Here is a 15049-nt window from a genome sequence, read left to right as displayed (position 1 = left end):
TTTGGGTGACGTCACCCAACGTTACATTACCGCCGTTAGATAACGGCACCGCTTTTCTAGGAAACCGGAGCTTTACGAGGATAAAAGCGGCCACTTCATAGCAGAAAGTTTGGTTATGTCTATAATAAATATTTGTGTTTTAATTTATGCAATGAAATGTTTATTTAATATTACGCGTGTGTTAATGTTCATACTAGGGTAACTACACTAGTCAATTGTTAATGTATATTGAATATACAAATTACCTCTTTTGATTAGATGGTTCCGTTGGAAAGCTTGCGTAACATGGAGTGAGAGACAAACAACTTTGCAATAAGCGTGACCCTCTACCGTCAAGGAAATTTGTATGAGAATGACTCGTGGTTCGTCACGTGACCATTTCTATACAAATTCGTTTGGCGCTAATGGGTCACGCCTGTCGCAAAGTGATTTTGTCTCAAGCCCATGGACTTTATACTTTTGTTTATATAAAATAATAATACTATTCTAATATTTATTTAATAATATTAAGGAAAAGTGTAACTAATTTAGAATGTATTAAAAGTAACATGGAACTGATGTTTTTTATTAGACCTTTTCAACCAACACCATTTAATATGATGGTATACTAAAAATTGCGACTATAAGTTGTTTACTGACTTAAATTATTTTTAGTTCTTTTAAAATTAAATTAGTTCAGAGACAACTTAAATCAATTAATTTGTTAAAAATATATTAGAAACCAGAATCTAAGAGAGATATCCATCACTTCTAAAATACTACGAAAACGTAATGTATTATTGATTGAATAAAGTTTCTATATAAGTTTGAAAATATGAGAAAGCAAAAGGATTTTTTTCTTTAATATTCTTTATTTCACATTTTAACAATATCAAGCTTAACTTAGTTAAAAAATAAACTGCTTTGAAAACGACGAAGAAAAATATCTAACGTTGACAGTATATATGTATAATCACTATCTATAAACATTTAAAATTTAACCTATTTTCTATCTATTTTTAAATATACCCAAAAATATGCTACAAATAGTTTAAGATACTAATAAATCAAGATTTTATTAAAATTTTCTTAGTACACAGTATTAAAATAAAATTGATTATATTTCATTATCAGTCAAGAATACAGAAAATTTGTTTTCCATTATTAATTTTCTATTCAACATAATAGAGATGAACACGATCAGTCTTTAGAAACACAACTAACTAAAGTATTTTAACAATCTTATAATCTTTGAAAAAAGCAATAAAGGCATTTAATTTTTTTTTAGGCTGATGTGTCTAGTTAACGTGAGTAGAACTTGTCTTGCCATCTGTAAATGACAACATCTGATACTTAAAGGGTAATCAATCTCTAATAGATAGTAGTGCTGCTCTTCGAATAATTGTATAAAATGAAATCTGTCGAAATGTCAAAGTGTCAAATTGTATGAAAAACTTCATGTAGAATTTTCATACAAATATTAAAGGCATTTCATACTTTGTTAATCCCCTTTTTATTGAATTGTTAGGATTAAATCAAACTAAATCTGGTTTTCCGTTTTAAGATACACTTGATTGCAAATCGCTAGCTAGTACTTTAAATATATAAATATACTCGTATAACAACGCATAGTATACTATGATCTTCCTTGCATAGACCGAAGGAAAGTTATAACTCGGTGATAGCAAAAAACACTAGATAAATTTAGGCCAATATTATTGTTACTCATGCCACGTACCGAGCGAAAGATTGAGTTCATGAAGACTATACGAATACGTACTTTATAACGTATTAACATATCCAATGTATGTACGCTGTATTGCGTTTTGTTTAAAATACACCTAAATGCCAAGTTTTGTATGGTCACGTGACCAAACGTCAGTCTAGACTTATATTCCCAATTTTATACTGCGAGTGCGGTACTGCAAAGCGAGATGAGATTTGGCCATGATACATTGAAAAGACACTATATCGGTATAACAAGGGACATTAGTATCGAGCATAATGATGCTCACGGTGCTTGTATTGGTCTATTAGGGGAAGTGGGGAGAATAGCGGGTGTGGGTGGTGCGGGGGAAGCATCTAAATCACATGCTGACAAAAGACGAACTAATTCATCAGGGGTTGGACCCCCATCGGCTATTGGAGACTCTTCGCCTTCACCTGAAATTACAATAAAAGTTTTTGGTTTACTGGAGTACTAAATTTAAAATTCTTCAACAATTAAAAGGGAGTATTTATTAAACTAGCATTATTTAAAAATAGTATTATTTATTACACATAAAACTGAAAATTTAAACCTAAAATTCCAAGTAAAATCAGTTGTTATTATTGTGACAACTACTTATAGAAAATGATTGTCAAAATTGCTTACTATAGAAAACTCAACAATTTGTTATCTCAAATATAATATAAGTCGTAAGACAAGCGATCTATAATCTGAGCTTACAAATCACTATGATAACGTCATACCCTGACGCGCCCGGCCGCTAAGAATATATAAAACTTCTTGACTTGACGAGGTTTAGGTTGGAGGAACTGTTCATCATCCTTCCACCACAAGATGTACTAAATTTAGAGGCTGACCTCATAAAAAAATACCAGTTTAATTGAATTCTATCTATCTTTCGCCTTTTTCTGTCATAGTTTGTGTGTATTCTGCGATAAAGACTCATCTGCCTCTCTTACTTATAGTTAAAACGGTGCAAATGATTTTTTATGAACAATCTAAAGGTAGAATATTTTTATCATAATCTTACTTGCAAAATTCTTCCCTATAATAAATATTCAATAACACCTTACCAAGCTGTAGAATAAACGTAAAATGTTGAGTGGGCCAATTAAATATTATAGATTACATGTCAAACTGACAGATGTCAAATGAATGATGTCAAGGGAATGAATCGATATGGACTTCAAACATTTATTAATAGAATTCAGTTATGAAAAAATACTTATAAGTACTGTAATTTTTTTTTCTATCGTAAGTTTAAGGAACTAAAAAGGACGAATACATAATTTAGGAAAAAAAATTTTTTTTTCCAGTTGTTTATTCATTCGATTTAACTTATAGACTTTTTTTTTTGGTAACAATCCTAGTGTTTAAAAAGGAAAAAGTTTGACGTTGTAACGACGTCACTTCTATTTAGGACAGAAATATTTGACTGTTTACAATGGTTTATTAGTGAAAATAAATCTTAAATTACGTTCTATTGTCATTATTAAAATACGTAATCGGAATTGAAAAACTTTAAATACATGATATAAAACACAAGCCCGCCGATACAAGGATTTTTGATTATTGAATTTTGATGACGTGTCAATTGCGGTCTATTAAACTGTACTATAACTCAATTTAAATAACTTACCACTTCCTCCGACAGTCTGTGAGGGTTTGGCGGCTTTATCTATTGGTGCTGTGAGGTCCCACATCTGTGTTGCACCTGATCTATGACCGCAGAGTAGTAATCTACGGGGACGTAACGCGCCTTCACATTCTGCCACTACGAAGCACGATACTGGCGAACCATCCACGGAACGAATTGTGCATACTCTGTTAAATAAAAATTATTGTTTTATTATATAGAAAATATAAGTTAGGTACGAAGCGTCGCTAACAATCATTAGGCTGGATCCACACTATAAGGTAGACCGCGTGAACTGTGAACCTTATAATAAAAATGTTTATTCATTACAAGTATGCATTCAGTCAGATTTGGGAAACCTTTTAAGTAAAAAATACCTGTTTCAGGGTTCCCAGCTCTACCAGTAATTCCATAAAAAAGTCAATATATATTTTGTTGTTTCTTTTTGAATTTTTTTGAATTGAAACTTCTTTAGGCGCATGAGGGTCAAATTTTTACGGATGAAACGCAATAATAATAATATTAGCGTCACGAAGATGAAGAATAGGGAGAGAGAGCGAATTACCTTATAGAAATTATATTTTTAAAATTAAAATTTCGTAAAGAGAATTTATGAAATATTTGTATTTCATATTTTATGCAAAATATAATTGAAAGCTCAAATGACTTAATAAAATAAAATTATTAAATGAAATGCCACGTGTTTTTACTATCGAAGAAATAAATTTAAAAAAAAATGAAATTTATAAATTCATTATATAATATAATATCATATATCTTATCCCTTCCTCAAAGTCTCAGAAATCTAAAGTTTTAGATTTGTATATATAAGAACAAGACTTAAAAATTAGTTTGCCAAAGAAGTTTTACTTATGGTAGGGGAGCCCACGATGCTAAATGGGGATTTACTCGAGCGTCGTAGAGACCTATTGGGATGCAAAGCTTAGATAAAAAGAAGAAAAAAATGTTATATGATAAATTCCTTTTCATCGGTGGGGGAAGCGGCTATAGATAGTTAAATATGTAAAAAAAAACTGTTGCATGGACATCCTCGAGCGCGTCAGATTTTCTAAGGGAGTGTTAAGTGCATCAAAAAAAAAGCTCTCATTCACTAATCTGACGATTTCGATGGGACGCAAACCCACGGCCATTTTCATAATATGCAAAAAAAAAATCGCAATTTTGAAATACTCAAGCGCGTCAGATTAAGATATATGTGGTTCATCTTTATGTTCTAAACGTACTGTCTCATAATCTGACGATTATCTAGAGGGATTCGCCTGATCTGACAAAAAAAATTTAGAAAAACGATTCACCGAAAGGGCCATTCCTGCAACTTCCCGCTACTTCCATTCCTGGGCGCTTAAAATTGATATTTTGAGCTCGCTGAGTTCAAAGAAATAACATGTCTATGCATTTGAGCTCTCCCAGCTCGAAAGTCTGATAGAATTTTCATAGAACACTATTTTTGGAATTTTCAAACCGTAATAACTTTTGAATGGATCAAACAATTTTCACGCGGTTGGCGGCATTCGACGCAGTTTTATCATCATCATAATTTTAATTGATAGAACCACAAATTTCGGAGTAATCCCGAAAAAACACTTTTTCGGGTTTCTTTCGTTCACGATATCTCTCGAACTAATCAACCGCTTTTGACGAGCTTGGTGGCGATCGACGTGGTTTTTCAAGCTCAAAGGCGGATTAGTTTTTGAAGTTGATCAATAAAGAAACCACTTTAAAAAAAATATTTCTTATTTTTTTAAGATTTTTCAAAATTTCTCAAAATCTGAATGAATGAATTTGAACCGATTCGGACCGATAGGTCCGAATCGGTTCAAATTCACAGGAAATGTAATTTTGAGGGAAATATTTAGAACGCCGTTTAGTAGATTCCGATCGGTTAAAGGAAATGTAGGCATCACGCAGCTGCACGCATTTAACTTTATCGACGATTTTTTGTTATTTCGGCTTGCGGAAATCGTCAGATTATATATTTTTCATTATTCTTGAATTATTTCCTTCAAAATAAAAAAAAAATTAGCTACGCTCGAGAATGTCGAGATGACGGTTTTTTTTTACAACTTTGTTGCCCTCCCCTTCTTTTCCGTCACTCTCAAATTGTCAGATTAGTGGAATATACACTTTTTAGGATGTAATTAACTCACCCTACCTTAATCTGACGCGCTCGGGAATTTCTGATGGTCAATTTTTTTTTACTAATCTGATCCTGTCTCGTTCACGGGCGGCCTTATATATGGGCCTCATATTTTGTGGAGGTACTTAACCGGGTACAAGGTATCCCCCTATATATTAATCTGCCGCGCTTTAGTAAATCCCGAAATCCCCTCTTGGGCTCCCCTACCATTACGACAAGTGCACTTTGTACGGACGCACTTTTTTTTAAATCTTATCATGGTTATCTTCAAAGGACTACACATATATTAAAAGAAATACCTTTTCCCATTGGAAGCGAGCCGCACGTACAATGTGTCTGTATCAGGGACCACCTTCTGTATAAATATTTGCTCTTCATCTTGCTCGCCATATGGTCCTGAAATATTTAAGCGCAATACTTCAGTCAAAATAGGCAAACCTGTATATTTTTCAGGCTTTTTAGTTTTATTTAGTACAATTTCCAAAAAATCAGTTACCTCAACAAGTTATAGATCACCGCTGGAAGTTTTAAATTCATTTAAAAATCAATAGTGGAGTTTTTCAAACTTTCGAACTACGTCTCGCCCAATCGAAAAGTGAAAATTGGACTTTTCACAAGGTTTCATAAATATAAAGGAACATAAACTTAAGTTGTTGAAGACGATGGTATACTCTTCCTCCAATCTTAAAGGAGGATCTTCGACCAGTCTAACCACTAACTGGCCCGAAGCCCACTATGTTTTATATAGTAGTCGGGAAGAGAACCAACGTGATAGTTCTGCGAACTAATATAATTCATACTTGACGCGCGAACTCAAAAAAATTATATACTATTATTTTCATATTAAACATCATCATCAAAAGGACCTATAAAGAAGTAATGTGTCAACAAAACAGTGGCGTTGCAATAGGGTGACAGGACTCGCAAAATGCCACGGTCCCCCGACCCAAGAGGGCCCCTGCCCAAGAGATATTATGTTCTATGGCTGAATGTGAAGACTCCAATACGCATTGGGCTAGCGTGGGGACTACAGACCATTCCCTCTTGCCTAATAAAGGAGGTCTATGACCATTAGTGGGACATATACAACGTGTAATTTGAGTACGCTGAAAATCTCGAAGTTTACTGATAGGGCCCTATCAAGAGAATTGACACGAAAGAAGATTTGCCACGGGCCTCAGATGGTATAGTTACGCCACTGCAAAAAAAAGAAGAGAGAATTGACCACTCTCTCTATTCTAGTAAAGTAAAACTTACCAGAGTCATTATGGGCCTGTGCCGTAGGTGCCTCTAAAGCCAATACTTTGAAAGCTGCCTTGGGCGTGGTACCGGGCTGGGTGGATATCATTCCCCTGAACCGAGTTACTCGCCATGACCTCACATGGTTGTATTCACTGCAGACTGATATTAGGTAGTTCTCTGATAGGGATACCTAATAAATACAATTTAAAGAAAAAACTGTTTAACCTGTTAAATTTACAACTATTTAACATAATTTAAAATTTTTATCCGACGTTTCGCGTGCTTTACAGCGTGCGTGGTCACGGTGACTGAAGACAAAAGATGTTGGATGTCAAAAAGTATCACAGCTGTAGAGAAAGTTGCCTTATCTGTATTTATTACCCCGGAGTTGGTATCAACTAAAAGATGGAGGATTTTGGCAAAAATGGCTTACGGTGTCCTCTATTTTCGCGGATTGTAATACAAATACACTGTATACAATGAAATACAATTTATGTAAATATTTCCATAAGAATTTGAATTAACCCAGAAGATTGAGGTTTCAAAGCTTCATTACCTTAGTAACAGGACTCTGATGCACCGTAAACGTCTGGAACAGCTGTGGTCCGTGTCCAACAGTCTCCGGATGTTGTACTATAACTCGTACCGAGCCGTATCTCGTTCCATACGCTATTTCTAACCAATTGCCACAGAGACCTGCAATTTCAGAAAAGGAGGGTAGTTTTTAGTATGAGATCCAATTAGCATTCAAAGCATGTCATAAATGTATTTACAAATTTCTTGGAAACTACTAGTAATATCGAGATGGTCCTTTTTGATTTTCATCAGGTATTTTCCGACTTAATGTCATGAAAATGTATGAAATGAGAGAGATATGTCAGGACCGTAGCGTAGATATGTGGAGATCCGTAGTTTCTTCTAAGCCCATCGGAAAAAAGGCGTGATTATATAAATAAAATAATTATTGAATTTCGTTGTAGCAACTGACAGCTCAAAAACCGTACCGTTTTTTTCTTAACTAGCTGACCCGGCAAACGTTTAGTCATAGAAATATTGTAACAGTAACTCTATTCCAAAATGGGGTAAGTGGTTAAGGGTTTTGTGTATAAAAAAAGATAATGGATGAATTATTGTGAATGAAGTCGTATCACAGTGAAAGCAATATTCATCAGTTTATCAGTTTTACGTACATTGTGAAAATTTTGTTTTAAATAAATACTTACTCGTCTTTGGCGTCAGATAAACGGATATAGCTGTGATTGGTTCCTGGTTGGGGTCCTTATACAGCTGTGTTACTAATAAATCATTGTCCTTCATACGCAGAGGGAACTTCTGCATATCTGAAAAATTATTTATCTATGACCATTGATAAACCCAAGATGCACAGTCTCGAATAAAAGTAACGCTCGAAAGTGTCCCGAAACACTATTTCTGTCCCTTTCTATAACAGTATGTCTATAACAGTATATGTTACAAGCATATATTATTGCAAAATCAACCTTACGCGAATTGCTTAAAGTTGTTATTACAACGCAGTGTATGCGTACTTAAAGCAATAAAATTTTACGACCGACCGTGGTCGGTAGGACAAGGTATTGAGTGGAGTCGAACATGACTTTTTTATTTACAACTATTTAACATAATTTTTAATTTATCCGACTTTTCGGTTGCTTTACAGCTTGCGTGGTCACGGTGACTGAAGACAAAAGGTGTTGGATGTTAAATAGTTGTAAATTTATAATAATACATCACTTTAATCCGGTTAAAAAGTTTTTTCTTTAAATTAAAAAAAAATGTTAAATTGGCTACCTCCTGACCTACACTTTATATAGCGTAAATATATTTGTCAAAAACTACACACAAAAAAGTTCAAAAGTACATAAATTTATTTATAAAAATAAACACAAATAAATAACATCGACTCCACTTATTAGACGCGAGACTATTTGAAATGAGCGCACAATTTAGAATGTTGCGCTCATTTTTTGAGGACGTTTTTTAGACGTTGAGTGTGCATCTTGGGTTTTTTGTATATCAATGTCTATGACAAATTTCGTAGCGAAAAACCTAGGATATAATACGGAATTTCAATTTTCCTTTAATATTACAGAGTTTTGAATCAAACTGTAATCAAGGATTGAAAAAATAAATAAGCAATATTTCATATTTGTATTCCAAATCCTTTAAATATAAATATTTTAGAATGTACTTAATGGATAAAATTTAGCCAAAATTCGTTTAAAAAACTCACTTAAATGAACCTTCAGTTTAAGCTTAAGCTTTAATTTTTAACAAAAATTTTATTTAAACAAAGAACATTTTTTTATGAATCTTTGAATTTGTAAAGAAAACTAAATCTTTTTCAAAACGTTTAGGCAAGCAAATACTACCTATATAGTTAATAGCTCCCGTAGCAGTTCCCAATAGCAAGAAGGATCCCGCAGTGTCGTATGTAGTAAGATGAGCAACGTCTTGAGTCTGCCAGTGTTGTGTGCTCGTGTGCCACACACCAGCTTTGCTTCGGCTACCAGCCCCACTAAGAGCTACTAGTTGGGGACCCACGAATAATAAATGTTCTACGCGTACGCCAAGATTGAACGTGCCTAAAAGGTAAAATGTCTTCAGAAATCATATTTTACAAATTATTAATTCATTTTCTTTTAGGTATTGTCTATGATTTTTTGGGAAATTATTTTTGATATTTCATTGAACGTGTCAACAGTATTCTTAGTTATAAATAAATCAAATCATGTAAAATTCCTTTAAAGACAAATTTGCGCACCCATTGTGTGGGGCAAAATATGCGAACTTACGATTTTACCACCTTACCCATTTTTGTACCATATTCTTGCAATAAATAAATAATAATGTGAATTATTATAAAAACATAGAACTTCCCTGCGATTCTGTAACTCACTTTTCGAACTCACACGACTGATTTGAGAGCGACCGCCGATGCGAAAACCGCTGTGTGAGTTCGAAAAGTGAGTTACAGAATCGCAGAGCTGGTCTTTGAAAACAAACACTAAAGTATATACTCCATATAAGTCACAATATATGTGAAAGGCATGCCAAGAATTTTTCTTACCTATAAGTGTTCTTCTTACAGGTTCAGTATGAGTTGAGAAAGCCCAGAGTCGAACAAAAAGTCCACTAGCGATACCAAGCATCACATCAGTTCCCGATGAATTGCTTCCACTAGAGGTAGCTCCTCCAGTTTTAGCATTTAATGCTATGCGTTCTATAGTTGTTTCTTGTACTGGAGATTGAAACACTACATACCAGCCGCATGAATCTGTTAATCTAAAACATTTGTAACCTTTTGTATAATCTCAGTTGTATGTCATTAATGGGTCAAATGTTTTTGTATATAAAATTGTACAGGCATTTTAAATATACATATTTCTTATATAAACCCCATATTTAGTTTACTTTTTGAAGTGAAACTTCTTTATCGGGGTTGGAAAAAAATTTAGTGTAACATTTTTGCGTTACGCGTCACATTTATTCCGTTACGCGCCATCTTTTGAAGTGAAACTTCTTTATCGGCGTTGGAAAAAAATTTACACACATTTGTCACATTTTTCGGTTACGCGCCATCTTTTTCTTGTCCCTACCACGGTTGATCCGAAGAGATTCGAAGCCATTAGTAACAAAAATATATAATAACGATAACAATAATAGTAATACTAATAATTCTATTACAATTAATGAAATTCTGTAATAATCTTATTAGTAATAAGGTAAAATGAAATAATTGTATTTGTATTCATGTCTATGATAATAAAAGCCTTTTGTTAAACTTTATCTAATTTAACTTTATTTAACCACTTTCTGTAAAGTTGCATATAGTAGATCATTTTTCGAAAAATAAGGTCATAAAGAAGTTTCACTTCTTACGTGTGTACACCTAGTACACGCACACATTTTTTTTTTATTATGTGGAGTTATAGCGGGTGCTGCCTGAGATAAAAAAATGCCATAGATACGGCGCGATGATATAAAAATTTATGTATGATAATTTTAGATTTAAAGATTTAATTCACCTCCTTGGTGACACGACTTTTTAGACGCAAATTGGTCTTTCTTCTTTGACCTTTGGACTTTGCGCAGCATTCCACATTCATAAATCTCACTAAGACTTATTCAAGATTACAGTATATTTGTGCATTTATTTTAAAGTTTTATAATATGCATTTCATTAATTTTTAAATTACCTGTATCCTGTAACAAAATGTGAGTAGGCAACAGCAATCCAGTTGTGATGCGCTTTTATTATTTGGACTTTCGCATTTTCTGACCATGTATCTGAAATTATGAAATAATTACTATGAGTACATAGTAAGGACCTACAATATAACACACCTTTTACAGAGATTTTATACGAGACTACATCATTGAATTTATACTATAAACAAAAAGTAAATTGTACACATACTTTCAACTCGTAGGCCTTTCTGACTATCTGCATTACCTAGAGACGCTGCTCTTGAATGTCCACGACCACATCGACTAAAAAATAAGTATTATTAGATCTATATAGACGGTGTAGTTGGTGTTTAATAGACAGTGACAGCTATACACTAAATGTAATAAATAATAAAAATAATCAATCGTACATACAAATTAGATACATAGTACAGAAGATGACACGAAACATTAAAATACCTTAATTGATCTTGTGAAGGAACACGCCCTACAGTTCTTAAATCAAGTGATGAATTTCTAGAATGTGTCCTGCTTGCTGCTAATTCAGAATTGGATGCTGTAAGATTCTTTCTAGAACCACTATTGCTATTCTTTCCACTGCTACTTGGTGAGGGAGTTACTGAAAAAAAGAATATATTTTATGAGTTTAACTCAATATATGGGATTATGAATGAATTTGAAATAAATTTAATTTATTTATGTTAGTAGTAGTGATTAGTTAAACTTACATGGTGGAGGGAGGTATCCATAGAATAATACATCACCGCATGAGGAATGATTCATTTCATCACAAAGTGCAAGCCGTCTACTCAGTGGAGTAATTCCAAAGTAATCACATTCATGTCTCAATGCTCTTATATTAACATTGTTAAGGTCAATATCTCTAGTCCTCAGAAAATTGAGAATAAGGCCAAAAAGGTTTGGATCTCTGTCTATAAATATGGCCCCAGTCTCATCCCGTACTGTAGGGATTCGACCACTTAGGAGGGCTGTAAAGAAAGTATCTGGAACCCATGTCAAAGTATGCCATGATGTAGCAAATCTGAAACAAATATTATCAAATCGGTACCTATATTATAATTGCATGTATAAGTGTGAAAGTGAGGTAATTTTTATCTAATTTCTATATATTCACTGCCACGGACATCAACGAGTCTTTAAATTTGAAACAGCATAAGTGAAAGTTGTGTATTTCTGTGAATTTATGATTAAGCAACTTAAAAATAAAAGAGAAACTATTGTTAAAAATTATTGCTGTATATTATAATAAAATACTATAGAAATTACCTTGTACCTCCAATATTTAAATTTACAATTTCTTGATAATTCGACATTCAGTAGTCCTTAAACAACTCAGGAAAACTTTTTCCGATATTATGTTGTTTTGTTAATTGTTAGAATAGTTTTTTATGAATTTATTATAAACAAAAAGTAGGTACTAGGTAGACTACGGCTACCTGTAACTTCACTTCTCTTGACAGCTGGCAGTTGACACTTAGCAGTATTCATAAATGATACTTGACTGGGCCGAGCTCAATTATTGGTGATCGATTCAATATATAGATAATATTGAGGAATGATTCAGAGTTGAGACTTAGCACTAAGGGTGAGATCTATAGTCCGCACTTGGACTTTACTCTGACTTAACTATCGAGCTAAGACACAGTCGGTATTTATAGAGCAAACTGCGAATCCCTCCCTAGTGTTGGCTTAGCTTAATCTCAAGTCCACGAAATCGACGACTTACCAAAAACTTTGACTATAAGCCTAACAAAAATAATGGCCTAAAATTTGCTCTACCATCATATCTTTTACTGCACTTTTTATTTTTGTCGGTTTTTAATGAACGGTGTTGCCATTTGGTATCAGAGTTCCATAGACTTTGGGAAAAATAGAATTTGAATTCAAAGAAATTTTAAATGATCTTGATAAATACCTATGAAATGCATGAAATAAAATAATTATACATTATTATGGTATCTATTGTTGTTTATTTACATTATTTATATAAGTGTTCAACCCCATTTTTGAGAGATCTTATAAATAACTGGTGTGATATCGTATCTGTCACCTGGCAGCCCTGGCATATTATAGTGACAACGAAATTCAAACTATAACCTAACCGATGACTCTCGCTTCACATCTGTTATTTTCGTTTCCCTGAATCTTCTACCATTTATTACCTGACTACCCTAAAAAATTTGAGATAGGAGTGGAACATATAAAATTAAAAAATCTGTTAGAAATAGAATTTCTTCAACAAAAATATAAATTAGTATTAGAAATATGTATTACACTCAAAAAAAGAATCAGAAAATAAATGTTTAAAATGAAACAAGTTTTGTTTTGATATTCTTTATTACCGAACAAATTACCTAGTTAAATTGTGCAATCACAGATTGCCGGAATGCTAGACCTGTAGGAGATCTTTCATTGTTTCTGTGTTACTCAACTTCTGCTGTCAGCAAGATCACCATCATCATAAGCATAGGGGATGCTTATGACTCTATATACCTATATTATGCAATACAGCACAAGCTATAATTATATATAACTAGTATATTTTGTCAATTTTGACTGTAGTCCTAGCTGTAAACATGGAAATTTCCTTTTCTACACTCCGAAAACCCTTTCAACAATATGCCTAGTTCTTATTTGAGAATAATTATAATTATTGTCAGCTCTTGTCGTTGGATATAAAAGTGTTGTTAACATGAAGTTAAGTGCCGGATAACCGCTGTCACCTACTAAAACTCCTTCTAGTTCACCATTTAGCAGCCTTGCATACGCCTGGCAGTTTCTAAATATCCTGCTGTCGTGTGAACTGCCAGGCCACCTGGTCACTATATCAAATATTTCCATATCAGGCCCTATTATTGCTTGCACATTTACAGAAAATTACCCTTTTTTATTTCTGTATGCTTCAGAGTGAGCGATACCTTTGGGTCTATTAATTTTTATATGGGTGCAGTCAATAGCTCTGATTATACTGTTTAGGTCATGGTGAGTATTAGATCTTATTAATTCTTCAAACTTCCTTTTGGCTGTGTTCATATTTCTTGGAAAATTTACAAATCTAGGAAGTAATTTACTCAACTCTGCAGAGACTTTATTTATAATTAAACAGACTGTAGATTGGCTTATTCTGTTCAGATCACCACACACCATCTGTAATGTCAATGAATTATTATTAGTTACATATATGTTATGTTTCTGAAAGTCAGAAGACAAATGTCTTCAACATATAATGTATTTAAAATCATTTGAGAATACATAGGTACCTATAATATTCAAATCGAAAAACCATACATATTTATGAACACAATATTACCTGAAAACATCCAGTTGCATTTTTATGCCTTAATGCAAAAAGTATTTGCAATTGCGGTAGGTTTGGCGATCCTCTGTTGTTATAAGGTTGCAAGTTTGTAATGATCAGTGGCAGGATCACATTTAATACCGTGTGTTTCAAAATACGGTTCCTTCTTTTGAATTCATTCTCACCGTACAGGATGGAAGGATTTTGGTTGTATTCGTTCCGAACATATACAACACTTTAGGCAAAATTTTCAATTGTTGATATTTGATACAAGTGCTCTGTTGCTGTTGTCAAAACAATGCGATCCGTTCTACGTAACAAAATTATTGTCATCTTTAAATAATTAATACATTTTCTAAAGGTTACTCGTAAATTTCTAGTTATTGCAATAATAAAATAAATGAATACATAAATAACAATAAATTGAAGATATATGTGTACCGTTTTAGATGTTTAAATATTTGTTATTGTTTACTTTTTTAAAGGATAATAAACAAAGTATTGCATGAACTGAAACATCAATTTGTATTTTGACATTTGCTGTCTTAGCTTGGGCTTAGCTTAATCTCACCGTTAAAATGTCTATAAATACGAAATCATAGTTTAACCTTAGTGTACACTAAGCAAAGTTTTTCGTAAGGTAAGTCTGAGCAAAGTCCAAGTGCGGACTATAGATCTCACCCTAAGTATACAAACATTTCTAAACTACTTTGACTTTTAATTTTGATCAAGACGTACAATCCATAAAATCGGATAAATTTATGCCCTTCTATACCT

General features: G+C 33.1%; 1 protein-coding gene and 1 long non-coding RNA gene across 2 annotated transcripts; both read right to left on the bottom strand.

The window, feature by feature from the left end:
• Positions 1-879: 879 nt before the first annotated feature.
• On the bottom strand, positions 880-12377 carry LOC125054456 (BTB/POZ domain-containing protein KCTD3). Its single transcript, XM_047656374.1, has 13 exons — positions 12241-12377; positions 11682-11995; positions 11413-11572; positions 11183-11256; positions 10962-11052; positions 9833-10047; positions 9135-9347; positions 7968-8084; positions 7301-7440; positions 6760-6934; positions 5802-5898; positions 3348-3532; positions 880-2142 (listed from the first exon to the last, which is right to left on the bottom strand). The coding sequence occupies exons 1-13, from the start codon at positions 12285-12287 to the stop codon at positions 1991-1993; spliced, it is 1980 nt and encodes a 659-aa protein (XP_047512330.1). The 5' UTR covers positions 12288-12377; the 3' UTR covers positions 880-1990.
• Positions 12378-13292: 915 nt separating this feature from the next.
• LOC125054457 lies at positions 13293-14709 on the bottom strand. The gene is made up of 2 exons (XR_007117708.1): positions 14285-14709; positions 13293-14121 (listed from the first exon to the last, which is right to left on the bottom strand). It is a non-coding gene; the product is annotated as an uncharacterized LOC125054457 (long non-coding RNA).
• Between the last annotated feature and the right edge of the window lie 340 nt (positions 14710-15049).

Source organism: Pieris napi, chromosome 12 (assembly GCF_905475465.1).
Source record: "Pieris napi chromosome 12, ilPieNapi1.2, whole genome shotgun sequence".
NCBI classification, from domain to species: Eukaryota; Metazoa; Arthropoda; class Insecta; order Lepidoptera; family Pieridae; genus Pieris; species Pieris napi.
Note: the sequence above shows the minus strand (reverse complement) of the source record. Positions and strands in the feature narration are given on the sequence as shown.

Coding starts and splice junctions, on each gene's coding strand:
- LOC125054456 (XM_047656374.1), bottom strand. CDS start 12,287: ATGTCGAATTATCAAGAAATTGTAAATTTAAATATTGGAGGTACAAG. Junction 11,573..11,681: donor TGGATACCTCCCTCCACCAT/GTAAGTTTAACT, acceptor TCTTTTTTTCAG/TAACTCCCTCACCAAGTAGC. Junction 7,441..7,967: donor TTATCTGACGCCAAAGACGA/GTAAGTATTTAT, acceptor CTGAAATTGCAG/GTCTCTGTGGCAATTGGTTA.